Raw genomic sequence first — 26,936 nt, forward strand, 5'->3', positions numbered from 1 at the left:
ATTTCTCCAATTTATCAATGCATTTTTCGATAATAAATCGACTAAAAATAAACCGATAAATTATAGTATGAAAAAATACATCGTGCATGTTAATAATCCCAAACAACTATGAAACATTTAAACATCTATTTAAATATCAGAACTTCAGATGAGCAAAGATATGCTAAAAGGAATTACATTTTTATTATAGCATTTTATTGGTCTAGATAATTTTTTCTACATATTTTTTGTTATAATATTTAATTGATTTATTATATACCAAAGTTTTAAGATTCGGCAAAATAAAAATGCATTATAAATTCAGTACAAACTGAAATATTCAAACAGCTAAAGGGGCAGATCACGAAAATCTTTTCAAATTTTAGTAAAATATTTCGATCAAATTTGTCAATACATTTTTCGATAGCGAATCGACTAAAAATAAACAGAAAAATTATTGTATAAAAAAATATATATATATTTTGCACGTTAATTAGTCGTAAACAGGTGTAAAATATTTAAAAGTCGGAACTTAGGAAAAAAATTAAAAGACAACTACGTTTTTTATAACATTATTGGTCTTAATTTCTTCTGCATGCTTTTGTTATAATATTTAACTGATTTACAGTAGGGGAAGGGTGGGCATAATGGGCACGCTAAGGAAAAATATTTTTTTTTCGATAAGTAAATATTGAAAAAAAACTAATGAAAGTTTTATATAAGTTAGTTTAGATATTTAGGTTCATGCAAAAAATATTATTTTGACTGTATTTTGATTAGTTTTGTTGGAAAAAATATTTTCCCGCAACCCTACCAAGTGGCCATTTTGCCCTACCCCGTCGGGCAAAATGGCCACCCAGTGGCCGATTTGCCCGATGTAAAAAACTACTGTTTGATTGCATTTTAAAGAATATTAATGTGTATTATCTCTCATGAAAGCAATATTACCATTCAATACAAAGGTTGTGAAACTTTTTAGTATATTTTAAACTCATTTTATGTAACTAAAATTGTTTAATTCATTTAAAAATTATTTCACAACATTTTGCTAGCTATCGTATTTTATTAATTTATTTACAAGAAAGTACAGGAAGTGCAGCATTGGGTTGAAGGTGTGTAGATCCGCAATCCGTCAGAACAGATGGAGTTTCCTCTTGACCTGGGGCCCGTGCCACCTGATGATCTTCAGCTGGTAGGCAGGCGACAGAGAGATCATGGATGTCTATGGTAGCAGTTGCAGCGAAATCCACTTCAGTAAATACATCTTTTATGGTACAGAAATCCTTTTACGGTAATAGTCGGAGTAGCTGCATTCAAAAAAGCCTCACCAAGAAGTCGCGACACCTGATATTGAGTAACTAGCCTACCAGGGTTATTTCGCAAAAATCTCTCAATTGCTTGAACATAGTAAGTGTTGAATGGCCCCATGAAAGATACATCCAGGGGCTGCAGCTTGTGACTACAATGAGGTGGAAGGCAAACTACAGTGGTATGATTATTCCTAGCTTTTTCAATGAAGTGGAGGTTCGTTTTTTGATGGTTTGGCATATTTCAAGAAATGATCAAACCATTGGGAGAATATCTCAATTTGCATCCACCCTGAAGTGTGACAAACAAAATCTGTCCCGGGTGGAGCACCATCTTTAAGTTCTTCTTTCATCCGCTGCCTAGGAAATATGACAAAAGGAGGAATAAAAATTCCCCCCGCTGACATACAAACTGCAAATGTACAGAGAACACCTCTTTCTGCAGATGTGAGAGAACCAACTTGACGTCTATCTTTAAGTGCAAAAACCTTTGAGGATCTTGACTGAACAGTTAAATGTCCAGTTTCGTCGACGTTGTAAACCCTATGAGGAGGATACAAGTGACTTTTCGGCACATCCTCTAAAATGGCGAAGAATTTTGTGACATTTGTTTTGTTAAAGGCTTGGGCTCTTGCTGCTGAGGTCACCTCTGGTTTTCTCAAGACAATTTCAGGATGGTGCTTTCTAAAGCCGGTGACCCAATCTTTCCCAGCTATTTTTTTTCCATGGTTGAAGTTGTTAGAAATATTGTTCTGTTCTGCCAGTTGGTAAGCAAGGCTACGTAAGTCGGCTACTGTAATTCCAAAAAAACGAACCTCCATATCCAGAAGATGATTCACAAGCTGCTTTTCTTGTTCTTCATTAAAGACAGTTCGATAATGTCCCAAATATTTTTTGTTGTAAGCAGCATACTGGTTTTTGTTTAAAACACGACGTTTCAGAGTGCTTCTAGGCACATTAAACCTTTTAGCAGCTGTTTGCCATGCCATACCATCTTTTTTCACGGCATCGATAGCTTGTTGCATTTCATTAGGGTCCCAGGACTACCGCGGGCTCTTCCTTTGGTATTTATACACCATAACCGTGTCTGCAACCAAAACAAAATTTGTTATTGCTTGCCAAAATAAGCTTGAATTCGCAGAGATTAAATGAAACACATCGTTATGTTTGAAAACAACATAATGATTAAAATAAATTTAAAAATTAAATCTTCTATGATTATAAAATAAATTTCGATAACTGGGATTCTTTTTGTTTCTGTTATGAAGTCCAGGTTCTAGCTATCGAGATTTCGCTATATATATATATATTTACCGTCGTAAATGTATAAATATTTTTAGTTATTGAAATTTTGTATAAAAATGTAATTAGAACAATAATTTATTTACATATTTTGTAGTGACCATGATTGAGGGCAAAATGGCCACTGATGACCACTGCTGTGGCCATTTTGCCCTCTTCGGCGCCATTATATAAATGTGACTTCACAGCATAAACGCCTAACCCTAACTCTTACTTCGACACATATATTTATAGCTTAAATCTTGTTGTTTCAAGGGGTGAATGCTAATCGCATGTATTAGGTACTTGTATTCAGTTAAAAATATAAATGAAACATGCTAACCTTAGATCAGCACGGTGAAAAACAAGAAAATGTTGAATGATTTCCAAACAAATGGTCCGAACAGCTTCCAACTTCCGTATGACAATGATGGTGGACAAGCGGAGCAGTTGAGGGGTTTGACGCTTTGTGACAACACCTTACGGGGAGAAAATTGCTAGTGGCAGTTTTGCCCGCCATGGCCATTATGCCCACCCTTCCCCTACTTGTATTTTTAGAGTCAGCAAAATATATTGTAAAGTGTAATGCATCAGCAAAGATAATTAAAAATGATTATATCATTTTCTGACAAGGAGTTAAAAAAAAATGGATAACTTTCGCGAGCTGGATTCGAACCTTGGATGCTTCAGGTTCGCAGTCCGATACAGTATCACTAATTCGGCTGACGGAAGCTTAGAGGAGAAATAATTTCTTCTCAATGGACGGAAGTCAACACCTTCTAAAGCTGCTTTAGAAGGTATTGCGGAAGCGGTCTTAAAACTGTTTATGACGAAAAGCATATACTTTTAGTGATTTTTTTTTTTTTCGAAATTTATTACCACCTTCATCACTTGCTACCATTAAGCACGGAATTTTAATCCTTCCCTTATGCGAATTAAAATGAACAACTTTGTTTGGCATACAGTGTTAATCTTTCAGAATACATTCCAGTAATTACATAACGAAGCCACCTTCTGACCGAAAGCACAACAAATCGTACGATATTAAGGTAGTAGGAATTATCGTAAACCAAGAAGAGACGTGATTGGCTGAAATCCTGTAATCGCGGAATAGCAGTGCATTTGCGATATTAGCAGCCCGTATTTTCCCGATTTTCGAAGCCCAATTTCACGTATTTTTCTCGAGCAAATATGGTCAGCTTAAGAAGATGAAGTTTAAGTCGCAAATATACAATTAAATCGTGAAATCCGGCCTTGACTGCTGTGTGCTAAGTCATTCTCACTGCTGAATCGCAGTGGAGTACTGTATGTTTAGGAAGAAAAAGAGAGAGAAGTGTGTGTTCTGTTTTTTTACGGGGGTGGGTTCAGCTTGTCATTCGGAGGTTGTTGCTTAATTTCTCACGCTTTCTTATCGAAACATTTCGTTGAAAGTTGACATTGACTGGCTCAAACGAAATTCCAGTATTTTTATTTAAATGCCGGTGAGTTGATAGGTGTGAGATCTCAACATAAATGTTTCTGAACACAATTGTTTTATTATATATATATATTTTTTTTTCGCTCTATACAAATGTTTGAACCTGATCAAGACTTGTTATTATTTTGAATTTGGTCAATGGAGTAAATGACTATACTCTCACCTGGTTTTCTGTGTTAGATATTGCCTGGTGAAGTACCTAATTATTGATATTTTATTCAAGATATATACACCATTTTGCAAAAAATTAATAGAAAACCATGGGAATGAAAAGCATATACTTAAGTTCTTCATGAATTGGTTCCAATTAGAGCACTATAATGGTTAGTACTCAAAAGGAAAGAGAACTGTCTATAAAGTACATTCTTTGTGAACTTGTTTTCTTGTGATGAATCAGTTGTGAGGATCACTGTAAACAATGCATTGGGATAGCCATAAATTAATGGTGTAATTAAAAGACAACTTATAGGGATTCATGGTTTGAGTACACTGAGTGCGAATTATTGGGTAAGCACATTCATTGACCAGGATACAAAATTTTAAAATTTCACTGAATGTAAAAGAGCAGAACATGCAATTATTCTATTAGTTAGGGTGATAATAATGTTATTTGATGATTAGAAGGTGTTATTGAAGTTATTTGAATTATTAATGTAGTTGATTATTTGGATTAGCCAAACTTTTTTTTTGTGAGAGCAGCTATCTTTAACAATGAAAAACAAAAAGCAAAATAAATAGAAAACAATGATTGTAATGATAACACCCAAAATTTCTTTGCTTAACTTCAAGAAGACTTGACTTGAAAGCGCCATTTTTAGACATGAAAGCAATAGAAAATGTTTGGTTTATAAAAATGGATATATTTGCTGTTAAAATTTAGGGCATAAAATCGTAAGGGCCTATTCAAATGGCCTGCTTGCACCCCGGATCCCATGTCACAAAGGTTAACCTCAAGCCCTTTCCCACCCTCATAAAATCCAAAATGTTATGTTTTTACAATTTCCATATAGAAAAATTTATGTAATGACTTATGATTTATAGCACTAAATGTTTCACTCATGCAATGGTAGAAAATGATCTTTCGGATCCCTTACAAAATACTCATGGTACCCCTAGGGGTCTACTACTAGGCCAGACATGTACCTTGTCCATATTCCTCTGCGGAACTTCTAACCAGGGTTGGGTTTTTGACATGACAAGCGTCAAAAACTGGTTTAAACTGTCCAAAACCGTCAAAAACCTAAATGAATGCATTTTGATAATGTTTTGAAACATTATAGGTATTTGAAACACAATAGGTATATAACATGATGAAAAACTTCCTTTTTTTATATTACAATGTTTTATTTTTAAACATTAATTTATTACAATAATTTAAAAAAATATTAATTATAATTTGCAATTTTGAATTTTTTAACAACAGTCTAGAACACATAAAATATAGTTTTGTGGTTCATTTTATCTAAGCTACCGATTACCTGTGTTCAATTTACCAAGTGAAATAGAGCTGCTTATTCAAGATATGTATGATAGGGGCATGGCCCCCACAAGGGGGAAGCTGACAGGGCTCCAGCCCCGGGGCCCGGGACGATTTTCATTATTATTTTTTTTTTCACGCCATAAATTCACTATAAAGGGGCCCATGAAAAGTCTGGTCTGGGGCCCGCCAAAAGTCTCATCCTAGGGGCCCTGCTCCAGGATGTGGGGGCCATGGATAGGGGCATCACAGAGCTAGGTTTTAGACTTCGGAAATTATAAATCAGTATTAAAACAGTAAAAAATTTATTGTCAATGTTGTCAAATAGTTTTTTAACCTGATAGATATGCTAAATAAAAAAACACTTTTATGTAGATTAAAAGGTTTTATATTCGGAATTATAATTACTGAGAATCTATTTTGATATTTTAAATTTTCTGATCTGCCAAAAATTTTATTCCATGTAAAAATTCTCTCACAGAATCTGTTGATAAACTTATTTATTCTTTAATACACTAATTAAACTTATTTATTTTCATCTAAAAATTTCTTAGGGTGTTCACATAGTTTTAAAGAGTATTTTCAACACCAAAGCAGAGCCGACAGAACTTGATACCCAAAGCATTTGTTTTGCACATATAAAATTAAATACAGCTTCAATTGGAAAACCATTGCATTATAAATGCTATTAAATACAATACAATACAATACAATACAAATACAACACCACAACAGGCAAAATGCCCAACGAGGTGGCTGATAAAAAGATGCCCATAAAAATATGGTGTCATATGTTTCAAAAATACAGCAACCCAATTAAAAATGCAATTAACACAAATTACAAACAATATATACACATGATAAAATATTATACAATGCCCATAAAGAATACTTATGGTTGTCTTATTCTAAGAATGGATAGCTTCCCGATTTACCCCAACATGTTTATCGTATTTCTTTTTAAACGTGTCAATTGTGTTACAATTTACTACCTCCGGGGGTAAGCTATTCCATTTATTAACAACCCTATTGGAGAAAAATTCCCTGCGACACCATAACCTTGCATTGTCCCTCACCAATCGATACTGGTGTCCCCTTGTAAAAGCAGTCGATTGGCGGTGTACTAAAAGTTCATGGTCCATCCTATCCATCCCATTGAAAATTTTGAACACTTCGATCATATCTCCTCGACACCTGCGTTCATCCAATGTAAACATATTCAAAAAATGAAGTCTTTCTTCATAACTCAAGCCCTGTGTGCCAATAAGGACACGCGTAGCTCTTCTCTGCACCCCTTCAACCAAGTCTATGTCCCTCTGTAGGTATGGTCTCCAAAACCTTACAGCATACTCCAGTCCAGGACGAACTAAGCCTCGAAAAAGCGGAAGAATGACTTTAGGAGAACGCGAAGAGACCTTTTTGAAAATGAGACCAAGCATTCTATTCGCTTTTTTGACAACCGCTGAACAATGTTCAGAAAACCTAAGCCGCTCGTCAATGAGAATTCCCAAATCGGTGAGCCTAGTTGCATCCGGGATAGTGACACCATTCAACTCGTAAGAGAACCGTGGGTTGTTCGAACCAAACCGTATCATAGTGCAGAAGTAAATATACCGTATCATAGTGCAGAAGTAAGAATAACCAGTTTGACTAAGGATAAGTTACAGGAGTTTCTTAAGCTTTTCATGTACAAGCTAGCATTACCAAATTAAATGTGACATTTTAGTTCTACAATTTAGTATTTTGATCGCTAGATATATTTCAGTGTTATGCACAATAAGAGTATCTCAGTGGTTATCTAGATAATTTAATAATAACAGAAATCAGCATTACATATATGATGTAATAAACTTTTTTTTTAAACACTTATCTGTTGTAAAGAGTACAGCAGATGGTTTATATCAAAGCACATATATAAGCAGTTGAAGAAATTTTGGATGGTCAAAAATCATCTTGAATCAGAGAATGTCAAATCATTCCATAGTTTCCCTTCAGTGTTTATGCTATACTTTATTCAAATTGTGTATTTTATTTAAAAAAAACCATATATTTTGTCCAAAATAATTCTGTAGAAAGTAGAAAATTATTTTAGAATCATATTAAATATTTATTCTTTGTATAACATAGTCACTTCAAACATTACATGCAATTAACGTGTACATTTCCGATGGGAATTTTTATATCGAAAAGCAATATTTGAGGTTTTTGAAAGAGGGTTTTTGACGTGACAGTTTAAACTGCGGTTTAAACCATCAAAAACTGCCATGTGTCAAAAACCTGCCAACCCTGCTTCTAACAAATTGGTACATGTTGGAATGTGTGTGTACGTATAGTGAATCTTCCGTGAAGTTTGTTTCTGTGTAATGCCATCTGCAACGAATTTTTTTTTTTAACTAAGTTTTCTCAACTCGTAGTGAGTGAAGTGTAATGAATGAATAATTATACCTAGAGGTCTGCAGACCATAGGTTGAAAAACACTGTTCCACTGTATTACAGCCTAAATGTTTATGGTCTATCACTTTTGCAGTGAGATTAGAGGTCGATACGGATTGGTTAAAAGCCTGAATTTAACCAATCCATTTCTACCCCCAATTTTTTCACCTGTGATTGTAGTACACAGTATGTATACGTCTAGTTTATTTATAAAAATTTTCTTATTCAATTAAATATGAGTGAATTAGAATGATTTATCTTTTTGAATTTCTTCATCTCTAGTAGTTTGACATGTTTTACTAATACAGTATTTGTAAATAGTGCTATTATTTTAATAAATCTTTCTTTTGCCCTTTCTGAAATCTGAATTTTTGATAAGTAGAACTATTGATAATTCAAAGTTTTTGTCAGCCGCTGCACATTTGACTTATTGAAATTTGACTATATTGCAGTGGAACCTCATTTATATGGTTATCAGTCAGTTATACGACTTTCACATTAATATGGCATTTGGCTTCAGTCGCAGTTGGTTCCTATACATTTTAATGTTAAAATGTTTCATTACTTGACGTTTTCAGTTCGACTAGAACTCAATCTTTTGAAAACATCATTTATATCCATCAAATATGCATAATTTTTGTATGTAGCAAAAGCACGTTGCACTGGAACAATTCTACTTGCATGTTGTCACAGCAAAAGCCATAAATTTTAGGGTGATTGCTAATGCATACCAAAAATAGTGAGCAAGCTGGCTGATGGCCATTTAGAGTGAACGCTTAGATTTGTTTATTGCTTGTTTCTGAGAATGTGCAGACATGGCAACTCCCAAAGGAGTTACTTTGAAAAAATATTTAAAAACAACAGTTGTTTTGACTGCCATTTGTCCTTTCAGAATTTTTCTCCCAATGTTTTCAGCATTATCCCCAAAGGATAAAAAAAACCATTGTAAGCATTTGGAGGATGCAGGTCTGCAGAAAGAGACAGGCACTCACAGCAAGTTCTTTTGATCAGTTCCTATAGAATTTTCTTTCGTTGCGGTGCTTTGCTTGCTGGCTGTGTCAAATCTGCTGTTTGTAATGTCGAAAAATCAAAGACAAAACTGCAGGTTGCAAATCACCTACTGCCAAAAAAAAAAAAGTCCAATATGGAAAATTTTCCCAGGTCAAGAAGATTTTGATATTTTTTATCCAATGTCTTGTATCAAACATCCCTGTAAGTGGACCCATGTTGAAAGAAGAAGCTATGGGGATTGCTTAAGAAATAAATTTAAAGATGCTCGTTTTCCCATCTGGGTGGCTACAAAAATTTAAATTATGACAAGGAATTTTGTGTAAAGTAGTGAGTGGAGAACATTAAGACGTGTCTGTAGAATCTGTTGAATTATGATTTGAAAATATATCTGAGAAAATTTTCAGATATCAACTAAAGGATATTTTTAGTATTGACAGGACTGTGGATTGTTTTTCCAAATGATGCCCGAAAGAACTCTTGTTTTTAGTGGTGAACAGTGTAATGGAGGATAAAAAAGCAAAGACTGGCTGACCGTTCTGTTATGTGCAACTAGGGGGGGGGGGGAGCAGGTGGGTCATGTGCCCCGGGCTCTGGATGGAATAGGGCGCCGGATGCGCCCTTTAACTGCTTCTATATTACATGTGGGCACCAAAATGAGTTCTTGCCCCGGCTGAAAAAGTATCTAGTCGCTGCCCTGTGCAAATGGAACCAATAAATTGACTCATAAATTGGTCATAGGCAAGTGACGTAACCCACAATGCTTCAGATACATTAAAAGTTTGCCCTATAGAGTCAATTCTGAAGTATGGATGACTAACGATTTTCACAGAATGGCTAAAAAGTCTAGATAAGGTGAGACAAAATCAAAATACTTGCTGTTCGTGGATCAATGTACAGCCCACCTTTATAAGACAGACTTTTGTTTTCTGAAAAATATATCAGTTATTTTTTTCCCATGGAATCGTATGAGTCAACTCCAACTTTCACATTTGAGAGTGACTAAAAATTTAAAGGTAATTATCAAAAACGTTTAGTTTATCTTGCGATTGCAAATACAAATGCTCATAGAAGGTTGAACATTTTTGAAGCAATGAACAATATTTCTTTTTCATGGTCTCAAGTTAGTACTGAAACAATTAAAAACTGTTTTGTTAACCCTTTATATATGAAATTTTGAAAAGTAGAATAAGTCATATATAAACAAGGTTCCACTATATTTAAAGTTGATAATAGAAATTTTATATATATTATAGAACTTTGTAATCACATATTTCTGACAAGATTAGTTTGGTCACATCATAATTCTTTGTGTCTCATAATTCTCTTATCTTCATTAGTATTGTTGTTGATTTCATTTTATTTATTCATTCCTTTTATAAATAAAAAAAAAATTTCGCTTTGGTAGCACTGCATAAACTAATTTTGATCACATACTCTAGGTCCTTCATTAACAAAGAATGGATATAGTATTACACTGTTCGATATCAAAGTCAAAATAGCGTGAAGATCTTCAAATTTGACTAACATGATGCAAATGGTAAGAAACTAAAAATACTTTGCATGCTATACTGTTTTTTTATACAAAAGTTTACAGGAATTTTACCATCTTGTATCTTAAGAAAATTAAAACATACCACTTTTAAAATTCTTTTACTCTTTTATTTCCATAACTGAAAATTTGAAATAGAGACAATTATGTTTTTTCCTTCAATTATATTGTCTCCAAAATTGATCAAGATTCAAAAATGCCTGTATAATGATTCCTTGTATTCTAATGGGTATTTAGATTTGCATATGTTCAAGAAGCTGATGATTCAAAAGATTTATAATTAGGGTTATGTAATTTTTGTGTTTATATAATAGATGCCAAGAATGCAAGACCTGTGCCAAATGCTGCAAAACAGTTCTCTTGTTACATGATCTGCCAAAGCGCAGAATCCCTGCGCATTTGTGCCAATTCTCGTTTGTGGTAGGCAGAGATGCTGCTGATGCACTCTGCGTAAATACCCAGAATTTAGGAAAAGAATTGAGAAAATTTTGTTCACATGTCCCACGGACGTGTTCTTTCAAAACGGGAAAAAGTACAGGCGGGGGGGGGGGGGGGAGCAAAGAACATGTACTCAATGTATGTACAGTCAAACCTCTTTAATGAGTCACTCTTGGGAGAGCAAAAATATGACTTGATAAGCGGAGTGACTCATTAAACGGAGTAAGCCATAGCTGTGCCATTTCCTGCCGGAAGATAATAGGGACTTCCAAAAAGTGATCCGGTAAGCGGAGTGACGTGTTAACCGGGTGACGCACTAACGAGGTTTGACTGTATATTATTTCTGGTTTATTTTCTAAAACAAGGGGTGGGGGCAAGGTCCCCCTAAATGACGGGCCTAGGAAGACCTCCATACATTTTTTTCTTTCCTCCTTTCTACCATCTACTATAATCAGCTATTTCGTGACCATGAAAAGTAGTTCTACTACTTTGAAGTACAAAACTCTGCTGTTATTTGTATAACCCGCAAGCTATCAAAGTTCCTGAATAAATGGTTTTTACGATTTCAAAGAGGTTTTCTTTTTTTTGTGGATTATATACCAAGCCGTATCTCAGCCACCTCGCTGGGCATTTTGCCTGTTGTGGTGTTGTATTTGTATTAAAAATAATAATAATTTTGCAGCCACCTACCTGCATTCAAAGACAGCTTATCTATTAAGCAAATTCACAATGTATTGTAAATCTGCTTTGTTTTCCACAAGATTGCACACTCGCCTTTGTGAAAAATCATAGGTCTGGTTGAATTATCAAAAAATTTTGGAGATTGTTGGCAAAAAAACAGGATCTGTAAAAAAATCCAGCTGGAATATCCAGTTTCGTCATCTAGCCACTATGCAGTCATGTGATTATCATCGGCGGTCGCCAATCATAATTTCATATCACTGGAAATCTGGATTTGACACATGCAAACAGGGACAGCTCGAGGAAAAGATTTCTACACATATTTGCCCTTTCAAAAGAGCAATTGTGATACATCTGGTATTCAACCTCTGTATTGTATAAGAAAACTGGAAGGGCATTTATGATACACACAATATAATGTATCATTTGTCCAAAAACTATGCAAATCGGACATTAAATGCCTGAGTTCGAGCATAAAATATAAAACACTGTCAAATTACCAAATTTTTGTATGGTAAAAAATTGTATGTTTTTGACACAAATTAAGTGATTAGATACATGTTTGTCTTTGAAAATTTATTTAGCTATATTTTTAACTTATCTGACAAAAGCCTTAGTTATATCTGGTTATAATTAGCATTTAGAATTGCAGAAGTTGCGCTACTACATAAGCAAATTTTTGCTTATGCAGTAGCTTTTTGACATATTAAGCATTTTATAGTCCAAATTTTTTCTAGGCTGAACAATACACACTTTATAGTTATACCAAATTCACTAATTAAGTCTTTAATTAAGCCAGGGTTAATCTTCAATTAGGCCTAATCTGAAACAAAGAAATGAGAAACGTAAGCCCGAAAGGTCTTAAAACACTTGAAGTCTCTAACTTGAATAAAATAAACCGAAACACACAAACATTAACAAATAAAACTATGTATATAGAATCAGCTGGTCAACAAACATACACTATTTAACAACTGCTTATGTTATAGGTTATCACATTGCCCTCTGAAGTGTATCACATTTGTCTTCTGAACTGTATCATATTTGCCCTTCTACTCTTTGCAGCTAAATAAACACCACAAAGAGTATGTTATTAATATAAACTTAAATGTAGCCTGAAAGGAAATTTCTTCTCGTACATTTTTATATACACCAATAATAAATATCTTCATTCTGCTGCAAGTTACAGTAAAATTTGTTAATGTACCACACAAGTTTTTGACCCCTAAAAGGTAGGTGTCATAATTTTTTTTAATGCCTTAAATGTTCAAATTTTTTAAGGGGTAATAGGAAATGAAAAGAGTAAGAAAATAGCAATGAAATATATTTTTAGGTTTGGTTTGGTCAAAAATAAAGTGTTTTTTAAGGTGTACCATAATTGCCCTCTTTTTTTGAGAATAATATATTTATCCTACTTGACCCTACATTTCAGTTACAAAAATACTATATTATGGCCAAAACCGACATTTATTTTTTAAACTACATGCAGCAAAATAAGTTATCACTTACCTCTATATTCTCCTATTGAGAAATTAAGTAAAATTGTGCATTAAAGTTTTTGATAAATTAAAAAAATCAACCAACAAAATGTGAAGTGGGAGTGAGCTATCATATGGAAAAATAAAACAGAATGGCAAGCAGTTTCTATTGATGGCGCCAGTTAACCGCCGGGTTTTCCATAGAAGTGACAACGGCTTATCTTTAAACCATCAATGTTTCATACCGTATCTTTTTTTATCCAAGCCTCAATGGTCAAGTCAAACTCATTAAACAACAGATTGTCCTTTTCTTTGGGAAAGAACAGCCAAAAATGGAGGGCGAGCTGAGTTCAGTTGTTGTAATGGGTTGAATGATATTTACCTGCCGTGTGTTGCATTGGATGAAAAATAGCACAGCAGAAATCTGGAAATATTTGGGACCTGTCATATCAGTCGTTATAATGAAATAAATGTTATAACAAGCATAGAGTGTATTTTCATCTTATAAGGTTTATCTAACATATTCGAAACAAAAAAAAATTAATTTTATTCTTTTCATCATTGCATTTCTGCTTAAGTATGATGTTATGAATAATCTAGTACTGTGAATGCATGTATGGTCTAGTTCAGTGTTTCTTAACCTTTTTCAGCTCATGGCCCCCCTATGGATCACATTTTTTTCTCGTGCCCCCCTGTCCTATCTAGGGCCCCCCCACCCTCATCCAAGAGTGAGATACTTTTTATTTTTTTTTATTATGAATGAAATTTTAATATAAATCAGGTCAGTCTCTAGAATCCTGGCTAGACACGGATTCAAATGATGGATTACATTTCTCCCAGGAGTCAAATTATATGGTAAAAAAGGGTCTTGTAAAATACGAGACGATCCAACAAACATGATTTAACACATCAACCATTGCTCTGGCGGCCCTCCATACTTAGCTGGTACTAGATCTGGTACTATGATTTAAGTAACAGCTTTATAGCTTTTAAGTAACAGATTACATATGAAAATCATTAGTACCAGATTGCATATGAAAATCATTAGTACCAGATTGCATACGAAAATCATTAGTACCAGATTACATATGAAAATCATTAGTACCAGATCCCACATAGTGCAGTCCCCCTCCCTCCATTATAGACATGAAGACCTGGGTCATGCCCACATAGACCCAAGGGTTAAGATGCCCTTGGTTCTATGGACGGACTGCCTATACACTGCCTTGGTTCATATCAGTTTTCTTACTAAGTTATGTCTGTTGTGTTCTACCTCAGTACTGCAAACCAAAATTTTATAATGCCAAAATAGTGCTGTAGATAGATTACCAGGGCATAGCTGCCAAGTCTCCCGAAATTTTCGGGAATCTCCCGAATTTTAGCTTCATCGCTCGACCTCCCGAAAAGTTCTTAAATCTCCCGAATTTTTACGAAAATCACAAAAATCCCTAATTGTCCCTAAAAATTCCCTACTTCATTAAAAAAAATCCCCGCTTATGAAAACAATCCCTAAGGAATTTCTTGTGGGGCATGAAGCCTCTTTTTTTTCCCTTTCGAAATGACGTCACACGTCGTAAATGGGGAAATTCCCTTTTTAAGGAAGTTTTACAAACCCTCTGATGGAAAGTTGTTTGTCTTATCGTGCAGGGAAATGTCTTAGCAGCCAATAGTCCTGGATAATAATCGAAGATTATAGTGGCGCGCATATGGTCAAAATTTCTTTTGTTGAAGTTACGTACGTGCGATATAACAAAGCATGAATAATGATAAGCAAAAACATATTTAATCAATTTTAAAGATACTTATTCCGATGAATTTCCTTTCATCAAACGTTCCAGAAGAGGGCCGACTTTTCCTTTTTGTACAAGTTGTGTTACGGACATAAACATCGGTCATGGTGGAAAGAGTGACATCATCACTCATGTGAAATGAAAAAAAAGACAAGCAAGTGTCACAAAAAGTCAGTGTTCTTCAAAAATTGACGTTGTTTTCCTTCATCTTCCGATGATTTTGGGGTCATTCGCGCAGAATGTTTGTTCACAGCGTTTCTGATTGAACACAATATTTATTTTTACATCATTGAAGTTTTGGCCTCCAATTTCCACTTGTTTTTTGCGTAGGAATTTTATTCCCAAGGGTTTAACTTCCATGTGTGTAAAATCCCTATTTTAATTTGACTTCAGTAGGGATTTTATTCCCTACGCTTTAACTTTTATGTTTGGAAAATCCCTATTTTATTTGGAAAAAATCCCTATTGTATTTATTAGGGAGTGGTTTTAGCATAAAATACGGGTTTGCGCGAAAATCTCCCGAATTTTCATTTTCAAAAGTTGGCAGCTATGCCAGGGCTGCGCGCAGCCAGATGCCTGGTCAGCAAGGGCAAGCACACATTTTGATGTCTCCTTGTAATGCAGTGAAGGGTGAAATTTGCATTCTTTCCCCCTGGTCCAGTGCCCAAGACACCAAATCTGCTTGATTATCTCCAGTTGTGGCTCTGTCGATTAGTCAGTTATTATAGTATCAATATAATCATACATTATAATATAATCAATTACAGAACAGATTATCATTTTACATGTTTTATAACAAATGTCATGATAACAAATGTTATTAGTTTTTTTTAGGAATAAAATTACTATTCCCAATAATGGCTATTTCCTGATGATAGCGACCATATTTTTCAGTCCCATTAGTGGCCATTATTCGGAGGTTTTACTGTATTTAAATTGGGGTTCAGAAGATTAAAAAATAAGCAAAAGTTGATGGTTCCTGGTGATGATTATGACCATCAGCATAATTATGAGATCCTAGTAGTTTTATTTCAAAACACATTTCTTTATTTTTTAAGGTATTGTATTGGTATTCCCTGTTGCCAGAAAAATAAAGGAGAATGACTGTTGCTAATCAGTTGGTTGTCCCAATTACACTGTGGGGTAAAAGAGCACCAACACATTGTATATCAGGTATTTATTTTACTAGAGATCAGAAGACTATAGTAACTGGCAGTAACGATGGACATATATGTGTGTGGGATGTTGGTTCTCAACTGAAGGTAATACTGATTTAATTTTTTGTTAATATGTTTTTTTTGTTTGAAAAATATTTTTGTAATTATATTACTTTTGTCTCTATATAACAAACTTCTGTGCAACAATTTTTTTGATATACCTAAAATTTAACAAAATGCTCACATTTTCATTCGTTCACAAGGCAAATAATGAACGGCAATGATAAAATCAAGGAAAATCAAAGAAAACTCTCTAGGTGACAATTTTTTTTAAATAAAGAATTCAGCTTTTCTCCACTTGGGGCACAGGCGCCAAGTCAGCTGTAAAAACATCTTAAATCAATATGAATTGCATATAATTTTTGGCATTACTAAGCTATCGAATGAAAAGTGTGTGTGTGTGGGGGGGGGGGGTTCTACTTGAAAAATGTTTCAAACAGTAGTTAAGTTCGCAGGGACCAAATACACAGTCACATTCATCCATTTGGTAACAAAATGTTACAAATTTGCTTAACTTAAAATTTTTGGCATTACCTTACCAAGCTATAAAAATCAATAAAATGTCTACATAAAAGAGAGGATGAATGAACATTTTGACCAATACTTCATAAAATCCAAAGTAAAGAAAGATATCAAAAGTCCCTTGGGTTATACTCAAAATATCCTTCTTTTTCTTGTTAACACATTGTTCATGGTCACAAGTTTACTTTAGAAGACAAAAAATATTGATGTTAATAAGACAAATAACTATTTATACAAAAATTGACACGTTTTTAAGACAAATAATATTTAATTGGTCGAATGATCGATGAGTTTTGGCTCTACAATGGAGAGCCGTCATCAGGAGCTTGTGGTCAGAATTCACACAAATGAGTTTAGGGGTGATGTTTACGTCTGGTTGTCTGGAGAGTTTGCCTTTGTATTTGCTGCATCTGAGTGGTCTTTGGATACAAATTAGGGCTCCATCTCTGTTGCAAAGTGTTGAAAATTCTGTCTCGACTGAGGTTAATAAACCCTGTCCAAGCTGACGAAATAGGTGCCGTGTTCCTTCCATCATTAACGAGGAAACCCTGGCATGTTCTGATGAAGTATCCCCCGAGAAAATCCAATTCGGAATTATGTGTTTGTTAACCTCAGTTGAGACAGAATTTTCAACGCTTTGCAACAGATGGCGCCCCAATTTGCATTCAAAGACCACTCGGACGCAGCAAATACAAAGGCAAACTCTCCAGATGACCACACATAAACATCACCCCTTCACAACTCATTTGTGTTAATTCTGACCACGAGGTCCTGATGACGGCTCTCCATTGTAGAGCCGAAACGCGTCGACCATTCGACCAATTAAATTTTATTTGTCTTAAAAACATGTCAATTTTTGTATAAATAGTTATTTGTCTTATTAACATCAATATTTTTTGTCTTCTAAAGTAAACTTGTGACCATGAACAATGTGTTAACAAGAAAAAGAAGGATATTTTGAGTATAACCCAAGGGACTTTTGATATCTTTCTTTACTTTGGATTTTATGAAGTATTGGTCAAAATGTTCATTCATCCTCTCTTTTATGTAGACATTTTATTGATTTTTATAGCTTGGTAAGGTAATGCCAAAAATTTTAAGTTAAGCAAATTTGTAACATTTTGTTACCAAATGGATGAATGTGACTGTGTATTTGGTATTTTTAGATGTGAGTATCAATAAATACTTTGATTAAAAGTAAAGTACAAAATCCTGAGACTTTTTTATGACAGAGGGACGAAAAAAAGTTAATAAAAAGAAATTTCTGTGTTTGTGTACAGTGACACCCAAAACTGATTATGATAATTCTCCAGCTGAACTATTTTTTGGCATGCAGCCTATTACACAAGACACCAGCACTTACACAAGACAGTACTACCCACAAGTTCGGTATCAGCAGCAGTGTTTTATAAGAACTATTCAAATGGTTCTAAGTGGATTAGTGCCAAACTCTTTAAACATCTTTGTCAAATGGTGTATTAGTTCAGACAAATCGTAGAGTATGGAAATGTTATCACACAGAACCAAATGAGAAAAGATTATGCTCTGAGAAGAAACATCCAACAATACCATCCTTCGAGTACTGTGTGGACTTTCAATTCTTGCTGCCTCTTATGGCTGAGGATTCTTCGTGTCCAAAAACTGGGCCTGAACCTGCTAATGATAGTTCTGCAATTGCCACCAATGCTTCTGCTAGGCAGTCTGAACAATCTACACAGGTTCCGGATCAGCCTGCCTCTGTTCTTCGTAAGTAGGCAGATTTGATCCATTTGTGGGGAGGAATGTAGGAAATTTACTACTGCTACAAATTGTGAATAAGCATTGTCAAAGCCGCCTTGTTCTTGTTAAATGTTTATATATTTCTCAGCCAGGATGTCCGTGGCTTCTTTAAGGTATATTTCTTCTGTTTGTTTTGTCTATGTCAATAAATGTTATGTCTATTCTCATATGTTATGCTTTTTAGTGCCTTCTACACTTCTGTCACCTTTTCACGTATCGTTCCTCTCATGCCAGAAGCATGAATGTGCAAATTTTCACTTTTTTTTTAATCAGTTGATTAAATACCTTATTTTGCTATCTGAGTTTTACCTGAAAAGCAAATGTGCATCCCTATTGAAACACATGTTGCAAAACATTTCAGGAAAATAGCCTCCATAGAGTAATAACATGGTAACATTCACACAAACATCATTTCCCACATTCTTTTTTTTCAAAAGACATTGCACATTTGTGCTTCTAGCATGGGAAGGGGGAAGATATAACAAAAATTAAGGTAATACAAATGATATGAATGACTACTATTAAACCAAAAATGTACCTTGTGAGCATTCCTCTGGGGGCAAATTGATGCACGCAAGGAAGTGGTTTTTTTTTTTTTATGCATGGTCTCGCGTATTTATGATGTCAGTTATGCATATTTTACATGTGGGAAATGCTGCTATTTACTTTCCACATTGGAAAATAAAGTTGGTGCTATAAAAAAACTGCTTGTATCTTGAATTATATACTTAAGTCAGGTGTGACAGTACGTGAGATATGAAAGTGCATTTAATGCCATGCCAACAATGAGACAAAGTTACATTTATTCATGGGATAAATGCGAAATGTTGTTTAAATGGTTGATTTTTCTTTGTTTTGAAAAATTTCGTGAAGACTTTTTTTATTTTGTCAAGGTCCATTAATGCACAAATGTAGTTGATTTTCCTCAGTTTTACATTGTTGTTCACAAAGTTGTAGGATGGTTGTTGCTTCAGATAGGCTTCAAGATAAGTGGCATATTTACATGTAACGTAATCATAGCACCATTTCTGAGCTTGAACTGGCAGCCTTTCACTTGACACAATTTCATAAATGCTGTACCAGAGAATCCAAATTTCTACGTTTGCAGCACCTTTGAGAAGGAGGATAAAATTTATAACATTTCTCGTGGCCACCCTGTCCAATCTAGAGGCTTGCAATACCCCCAGCCCTAAAGTAGACCCACCAGTTAGGAATCTGTTTTAATTTCAATGTGTAAGTTATCTGATTTTTAATTGTTTTTTCACCATGTACTTTAAATATTTTGCCAAAAAACAGGTATTAGTGATTTGGTCAAAAATTCATCTTTAATTTTCTAGACAACACCCCGATGTTTACTTTTTGGGCATACAGCTCCTGTTCTATGTTTCACTTATGGAAGCATAGCAGCTGACAGTACATTGCTAGTCAGTTCATCGGAAGCAGGGTATGTTATAATTATGAGTGTATAATACAGTAATTTTTATACTATCAAATTTTAGAGATTTATACACTTGTATATACATTGACTTTCTTTTATTTCTTCAGAGAGATGTCGGTATGGGATTTAACCGATGGACGTTGTTTAGAGTCAACCAAACTTTCATATGTTCATACGACTATTGTAGTAAGTTGAACTTCCAAAAATTCTTTTCTTAACATTCCAGTCTCTATTGTTTTTATTGATAAGAAAAGTTATTGTAGTAAAACCAATCAAGTTTTCACAGCTATTATCAATTGAGAAAGTTTCTTTGGGAAAATAGCCACCATAAGTATGAATTAATCTCAACATTTCTCTACTGTGCCATCAGCAGGAGCTGTTGTTTATTTTGCTTTACTGAGTGCAATGAAACTTTTTAAAAAAATTTTGACTCTGAAGCATTAAGAACATTAACTTGTGCTGGCAATGGCTCATTGTCTTGAGAAACTCTTTCAAAGTAATATTTTCTTTCTTCATATTTTTCTACACTCTTTCAAAGTAATCTTAATATCAACTAATTTCATTAAATTTACATTTAAAAAATAGTATGATCAATGACAATAAATAAATAAAAATGAAATGATGATAATACTAATTAGCAAGTTTCAGTTAACATTATTGTCTTAGTTCTTTCATAACTATAAAGATAAATTAAGAAATGATTCAGGCAAGCTCAAAATATTTAAGAAAACATAGTATACATATCCTGTGAAGTTGCTGTATTGAATTTGCTTGAGCTAATACTCAACTGGGGTTGTTAGCAGGGCTCTCACTTGTCCTACTTGTTGGTAAAATGTTTTACTTTTGGCCGACTTTTTTTTTATCAAATCCTGTAAACAAAATTTATGTTATTAATTTTAATTGAGGAGGGAGTCATTGATATATTGTCAAATAATACAAATGTAGTAGATTGCAATTAATGATTCTGCCAAAGCAAAAATTTTATCGTTCTTTAGGTTATTTGGGGGTTTTATGCAGACAATTTGGTATATAAATTTTTCTTTTGCTTAATGTGAGGGTTTAACAAGTAGAGAATAGTCATTAAAAACTTCTGTCTGGATGGAAGAAAAAATTTTTGTATTTACTACACCATGGTCTTCTACAGTAACTTTCATCATTTAAAATTATGGTACACATTTTGTGTATAGGTGAAATAACAATGTAATTGGACACATAGGCCTATTCTAGGTTTGGTGGTTCTGATGCTACTCAATAGCATTCAATTGTCTTCCATATTTTTAGGGCATGCAGAGGCATAAATAATATTTACAATGCTCAGCAAAGAGCTAGAAATGAAAGTGCTTCATTTGTCAAAAACGATGACATTAGCATCAAACAGCAAAATGTAAAATCCTTTTAAAAAAAGGATGGACAACACAGTAAAACCATCTGGTTCACCTTAACTTATTTACACTCGCCCTTGTAATTTACATATTTTGCATTGTGCTTTTGGAAGTGTTCATAAAGGAGCATTTTTAAGAAAACTTATGGCTTCATAATTTACTGTGCATTGTCGAAGAGAGTTCACACACACTGGACTTTGGAAGAATCCTCGAAAAAAAAAAGAATGAAGCATTGTGAGGAGAAACAGGATAGAATTAGCTATTGTTGCTAGTACACTGTTTTGGCCAAAAATTGTTTTTCTTACAGAGTCACTTCTGTCATTTTGCTTTGACTTGAGTCAATCTTATAAGATACTGAAATAATGCTATGAATTTTTTTTACATTTAAAAAAAAAAAAATTGTTTTTGGATTTTCATTGAGGGAATTTTTTCTATTATGCTATGATTACGTTGCAAAAGTGGAGAAATGTTCAGTGGGATGTACAAGTAATATTTGTACACTTTTTTCAATATTTTGGATATTTGATGTTCTGTAGTGTGCCAGTGGTATTGATAGTTTAGTTACATTTTTTAGTTTTTCACTACTATAACATTAAGCTTGAATCATATTTTGTATGCTTTACATATTGGGAGATATTGATTATACCATATTTACCATGCCATATCAGATGCACTCTCATTTTTCAACCATTTTTTAAAGGGAGAAAAATATATCTCATGAGGACAAATGTTAGTTAATTGTACAGATATTTTCAGTGTATTAGTGAGTTATGCAATACATATTTAATTTTTTTATATCATAGGCCTATCATATGAACAGTGTTAATGATATACGTCTTTTCTGCAATGGTTACTATGCAGAAATCCTGGTCATGGATGTTTTAACATTAGATGTCTTATTTACTTTATCATCTCGTCTGAGCTCTGACTGGATTAGTGCAATTCATGTTCTTCGTCCTGTTAAACGTCAAGGTAACTATAGATAATTACAGTAATGTTATTTTGATTGAACTTGATAATAGGAAGAAATAATAACTGCATATGTTCTTGAAATAAGTTTAATTTATTTGCAGATGATGTAGTTGTTGCGTTATCAGCGGCTGGCTTGGTAAAAGTTTGGACTTTGAATGGCAGTGAATCAAAGGTAACCAAAATCGATAAAATCAGAAAGTATATTATAGAATGTCATTAAAAAATTAGTTTAGACTGTGTTGGTGGTTTTGCACATGTTTCAAAACTTTTCTTCAAAGAAAAGATAATTTTTTTAGCTTTTCTGTATCTCATGGGTATTTATGGTCATAAGGGCAATACAGTGGAACCCAGTCTATACATATTTGAAGAGACCATATCAGTGTGTCACATAAAATTTATATGAATATATTGCATGAATTTCACATGTGAAATTCATGCAACTTAAACTTAGTTTTAAAGTAATCACTTCCAAATTTTCAAAAATTTAATATTTTATTTCTTTTTTGGATTCTGTTTAAAAATGACTCATGCATAAATAATACTTGAAAAAGAATCAAATTGAATTAAATTTTTCAATAATCATAATGAAGATTACACAATTTCACCTTTATATACTTGAATCTCATGAGGATCTGAGACATTAGAAACATCAGATTAGACACATGCGATTCAGAAACAAGTTATTTCAGATGCAAGTTAGAAAAGCACTGCAACCAAAAGAAATTCTACCGGAAATTAAAAAAAGAACCAATATATTGAGCATGTTTTTCTAATCAGCAGATCTGTACCCCTCAAATGTACAAACAGGTTTTTTGATGCTTCAGGAATAATGCTGGAAACAAAACACAGACATGGAGGAATAACTTAAAAGAGACTCTAACATGGTTGCCTGTCGGAAAGAATCAAAATTCTTTTTTTTGTTCAGGGCTCAACACATTTCCAGAATTCTCAGAAATGGGCAATAAACAAATCATTTTAGTGCCCACTTCAAAGTGACTCAGCCTGCTGAAAGCTTTTGTTTTCTGGTTTGTTGACAATTCTCCTAAACTTTATGGCTTTTGTGGCAAAAACATTCACAAAAGTTAATTTCAGGTACATATTTATGCTGCCTACAAAATATATTTAGGATTCGACTGATAGAAATGATATTATACCCAAAATTTTGGATTTCAGCTGAAATGAAAATGTTGTGCAATTTGAAGTTTCACTATGTATAAAAAAAATAGTTTAACATAAAAATGTATACAGATTAGATGAGGCTCAACCTAAAACATGGTAAGAATGTGAAAGTTGTATAAACTGAGTTCCACTGTATTTAATTGTGAAGTCACTCATATGCTATAGCACATTAAATACCCGACATTTTGATAAAGGATGCATAAAAATTTGATTAAAACATCTCCCAGTATTCAAGGTACACTTTCATTGTCAAAAATAAAACATCTTTTTAAATCAATTTTTCTTTTCTTTGAAAACTCATGGGTGTGTAGTCTTGAAACATGGCTTCCAGCCACTACTAATTCAGCATATTAGACAAAGACTTCATGTATTTTTTATAGAAAAGTTTGTAATGCACTGGTTCGAGGTTCATCTTACTAAAACATGCCGTATAAATATTTCTACAAAATGTAAGATTTATTTGTAGCTATTTCACTATTTATTTTCAAAGTCTTGAAATCCAGAGCATGTTTTTCAATGAAAATTTAGTTATAAATGAATCTTGGTTGAATTTTCTTAACAAAAATATAATTCTTTTCAAATTTGATTCTATTGAGAAGTTTTATGGAAATGTATACTAATGGTTGAAGTTATATTTTTAAAGTAATTTCAATGTATTTATTCATAGAATGAACCTATTTATGAGGATGAGTCCAAGCCTATCAAATGCTTTAATGCTCTTCGATTAACTTGTTGTGCATACAACCAGCGAACAGCTTTGATCATTTGCGCAAAATACTGGCAGGTATGAATTTTATGTTTTTATTCATAAATGTTTTCATACATTTTTCTGTCATTATTAAAGTGGAGTCTGAAAAATCATATTTTCAAAATTTATGTCAGTATATCGATAAACACAAGAAGACTATGAACTCTTTTGTATCACTAAGTCAGAAAAAAGATCAAGGAAATGCAGAAAGGGTCAGAAGAAAATTAAAGAAAGATAAAAGAAAAGGCCATAGATGTTTTAAAATTTAATGTTGTTAAGCATCTCTCAAGTCTCTGACAAAAAAAAATGATTGATTTTTCAGCTTATACAGGGCTTTAACTGCCAGGGCTATTCCCTGATTATGAGTTCACATGTTCATCAAATGATATACATAAATTATATCAGAGACAGAGAAAGAAAGGAGAGTCAAAGTCAGTAGAGCACTATATGGTAGAAGCGCACTTACACAAGGGAAAAAAACTGCAGATAAATCAATTCACTTAAATACAACAAATACACAAAAGAAAAACTTCAACATCACTGCAATGGCATGATGAACAAAACAATAACGCCCAAAGACATAGGCTATATGCAAAAGATTTTTTAAGATGTTACAATTACAAGAAGCAAAAAAATAACAAGCAAGTAAGAACACATTTATGCAAGCGTATATACGAACAGGAACAATAATAATCATGACACTACAGAAAAGACATGACAAGTCAAAAAAAATCTAGAAACAAAGGCTACTAGTAATGTATTTTTTCAAAACAAGATAAAATTTCATGGGGGAAGGGATTGGCATTAAGCTATTCAATCAGAAACATGACTCCAGTTATGTTGGAAGGCAATTTTCCTATTGTTGATGAAGTGTAAGCACTGAAAGAGGTAGTTTCTAGTTGTTTCTCTGGACCGTTACAGTAAAGGCAGAGGGGGCCCTATTGACTACTAATTTATAAAAAAAGGCACACAAATTTAATATTAGTGAAGTGGGCCAATAAAGAAGAGCAGCAAACACAGGAAAGTTACGTTCAATATAGGGATTTCTGAATGCTTTAAGTAATAAGGCCCTGAAATCCTTCACACACAGGAGGATTCCATCTGTCATACATATAAATCGATTTTCTCATTTATCAGAAGATCCAAATGGTGTTGAACTCGTATAAGTGTAATATGTCTTGTGAATCAGCTAAAAAGCCACCTGAGCGTTTAAAAGATGAATAACATTTGGCAAGTGTACTGAAAAATTAGGAGAGAACTGATTTAGCATCTGATAAAATTACCAAGTGACCCTGAGTGGGAATAAGATCTCAAACCTTGGATGATAGCAATAGTTTCACCTATGAAAATTGAGTCTTTATTTATCCACCAACATTCTTCCTGTTATTGGAAGGATAATATGTACCACAGACAACTTGTTTATTTTTCGAGGCATCTGTGAAAATTATGAGAGTTGAAATCAAGGGAAAAGGGATATTGTTGACAAGACATTGTCTAATTGGGAAGGATGATTTTTTTGAAAATCAAATCAAGTTCATCTGTGATGGAGATGTTGCTCACACATTGAAGGAAAACATGCATATATACGGGGCAGAAAGTTGATAAGATAAAAATTAATAGAGTTAGTAAAGATCTAATTTCTTGGCAAGATTTGGAGAGGATTTATTGAAACCGGAATTGAAGAGATTCCAAGTGCCTTGAAATTAATAAGTTGAGGAGATGTGAAAAGAGCTGCATCTAAAGAGTAAAAGTTCACATAATGAAGGAACGGCAACACTAACTTTCATTTTACAAATGGGGAGGCCAAGAATATGCTTAAGAGCTGAATGAAAGGCGGTATTGATTTTAACAAAGGTGGATTTAGCTGCATTAAGCCAAACTATAGAACCATAACCTATCAGCCCCAGAATAATATTTAGAAGTATAGGTCTGATGAATGAGCAAGGGAGCAATTCTATCAAAATGATAAATCCGCAAATATTAAAGGCAACTGAACAACATGAGCGAATGTGAAAAATGTGTTTTTTCCGAGTGAGAGAGATGTCGAGATAAACACCCAAGACCTCAAGGTAAGGATCATATGGGATATTTTCACCATTGATATTGAATGATGGGAAAAAAATGGAGCCCGCTTCTGGGTTAGGATGGTGAAATGAGATTTGAGAAGAGAAATTGTAAAACACCGCTATCATTTGCCCACTCAAGAGTTTTACTGATAGCTTTGTCAAGATGAGAAACTACCTGGGGACCATTTCATGATCTGACTGCAAGGAAAATATCAGCATATGTGAAGATAGTAACGGAGAGTAGAATATAAGTGGTGTAGTCTAACATGTAAAGAGCAACAAAAAGAATGGGGGACAGGGTCCTTTCTTTGCTAAGTAATATAAAAATAATTTATTGAAATTATGCTTGGCTCATGCTCAGTTTTTTTTTATTAGTCAAGCCCTGATTTAAATCTTGACAATCCATACTTATTTAAAGAAAAAATGCTCCTTGATTCCTTTGAAGACTAGATTTGATATCTTTTATATATATATATATATATATATATATATATATATATATAGCCATTCTAATATCTTTAATATTTAGTACAGCACTAATTTTTTCTCAGATATATGATGCGGGTGATTTCTCATTGTTATGCTCGTATGATAATCCAGTGAATGAGCGATGGATCGGTGGGGATTTTATTGCTGCAGATAGAGTATTAACATGGACTGATGGAGGTAAAGGATATTTATACAAGCTACCTACAAAGTAAGTTTTTACTGATTGCCTGATAACATAGCTTA

The 26,936-nt window shown here is 33.6% G+C and overlaps 1 protein-coding gene across 2 annotated transcripts in view; it reads left to right on the plus strand.

The window, feature by feature from the left end:
* The first annotated feature begins 3,844 nt into the window (after positions 1 to 3,844).
* Positions 3,845 to 26,936, plus strand: part of Rbcn-3B (WD repeat-containing protein Rbcn-3B) — a 60,772-nt gene continuing 37,680 nt past the window's right edge. For both annotated transcript variants that reach the window (XM_089239238.1, XM_089239239.1), the window contains exons 1-9: positions 3,845 to 4,048; positions 10,405 to 10,502; positions 15,960 to 16,163; positions 19,757 to 19,863; positions 19,965 to 20,043; positions 22,043 to 22,211; positions 22,313 to 22,383; positions 24,058 to 24,174; positions 26,756 to 26,901. In XM_089239238.1, coding sequence (XP_089095364.1) covers positions 16,002 to 16,163; positions 19,757 to 19,863; positions 19,965 to 20,043; positions 22,043 to 22,211; positions 22,313 to 22,383; positions 24,058 to 24,174; positions 26,756 to 26,901 — 851 coding nt within the window. In that variant the 5' untranslated portion in view covers positions 3,845 to 4,048; positions 10,405 to 10,502; positions 15,960 to 16,001. The remainder of the gene's footprint in view (positions 4,049 to 10,404; positions 10,503 to 15,959; positions 16,164 to 19,756; positions 19,864 to 19,964; positions 20,044 to 22,042; positions 22,212 to 22,312; positions 22,384 to 24,057; positions 24,175 to 26,755; positions 26,902 to 26,936) is intronic.

Source organism: Pholcus phalangioides, unplaced genomic scaffold (assembly GCF_987345545.1).
Source record: "Pholcus phalangioides strain wild (caught in Gottingen) unplaced genomic scaffold, Ppha-v1.0 ptg000011l_1, whole genome shotgun sequence".
In the NCBI taxonomy this organism is placed as follows: Eukaryota; Metazoa; Arthropoda; class Arachnida; order Araneae; family Pholcidae; genus Pholcus; species Pholcus phalangioides.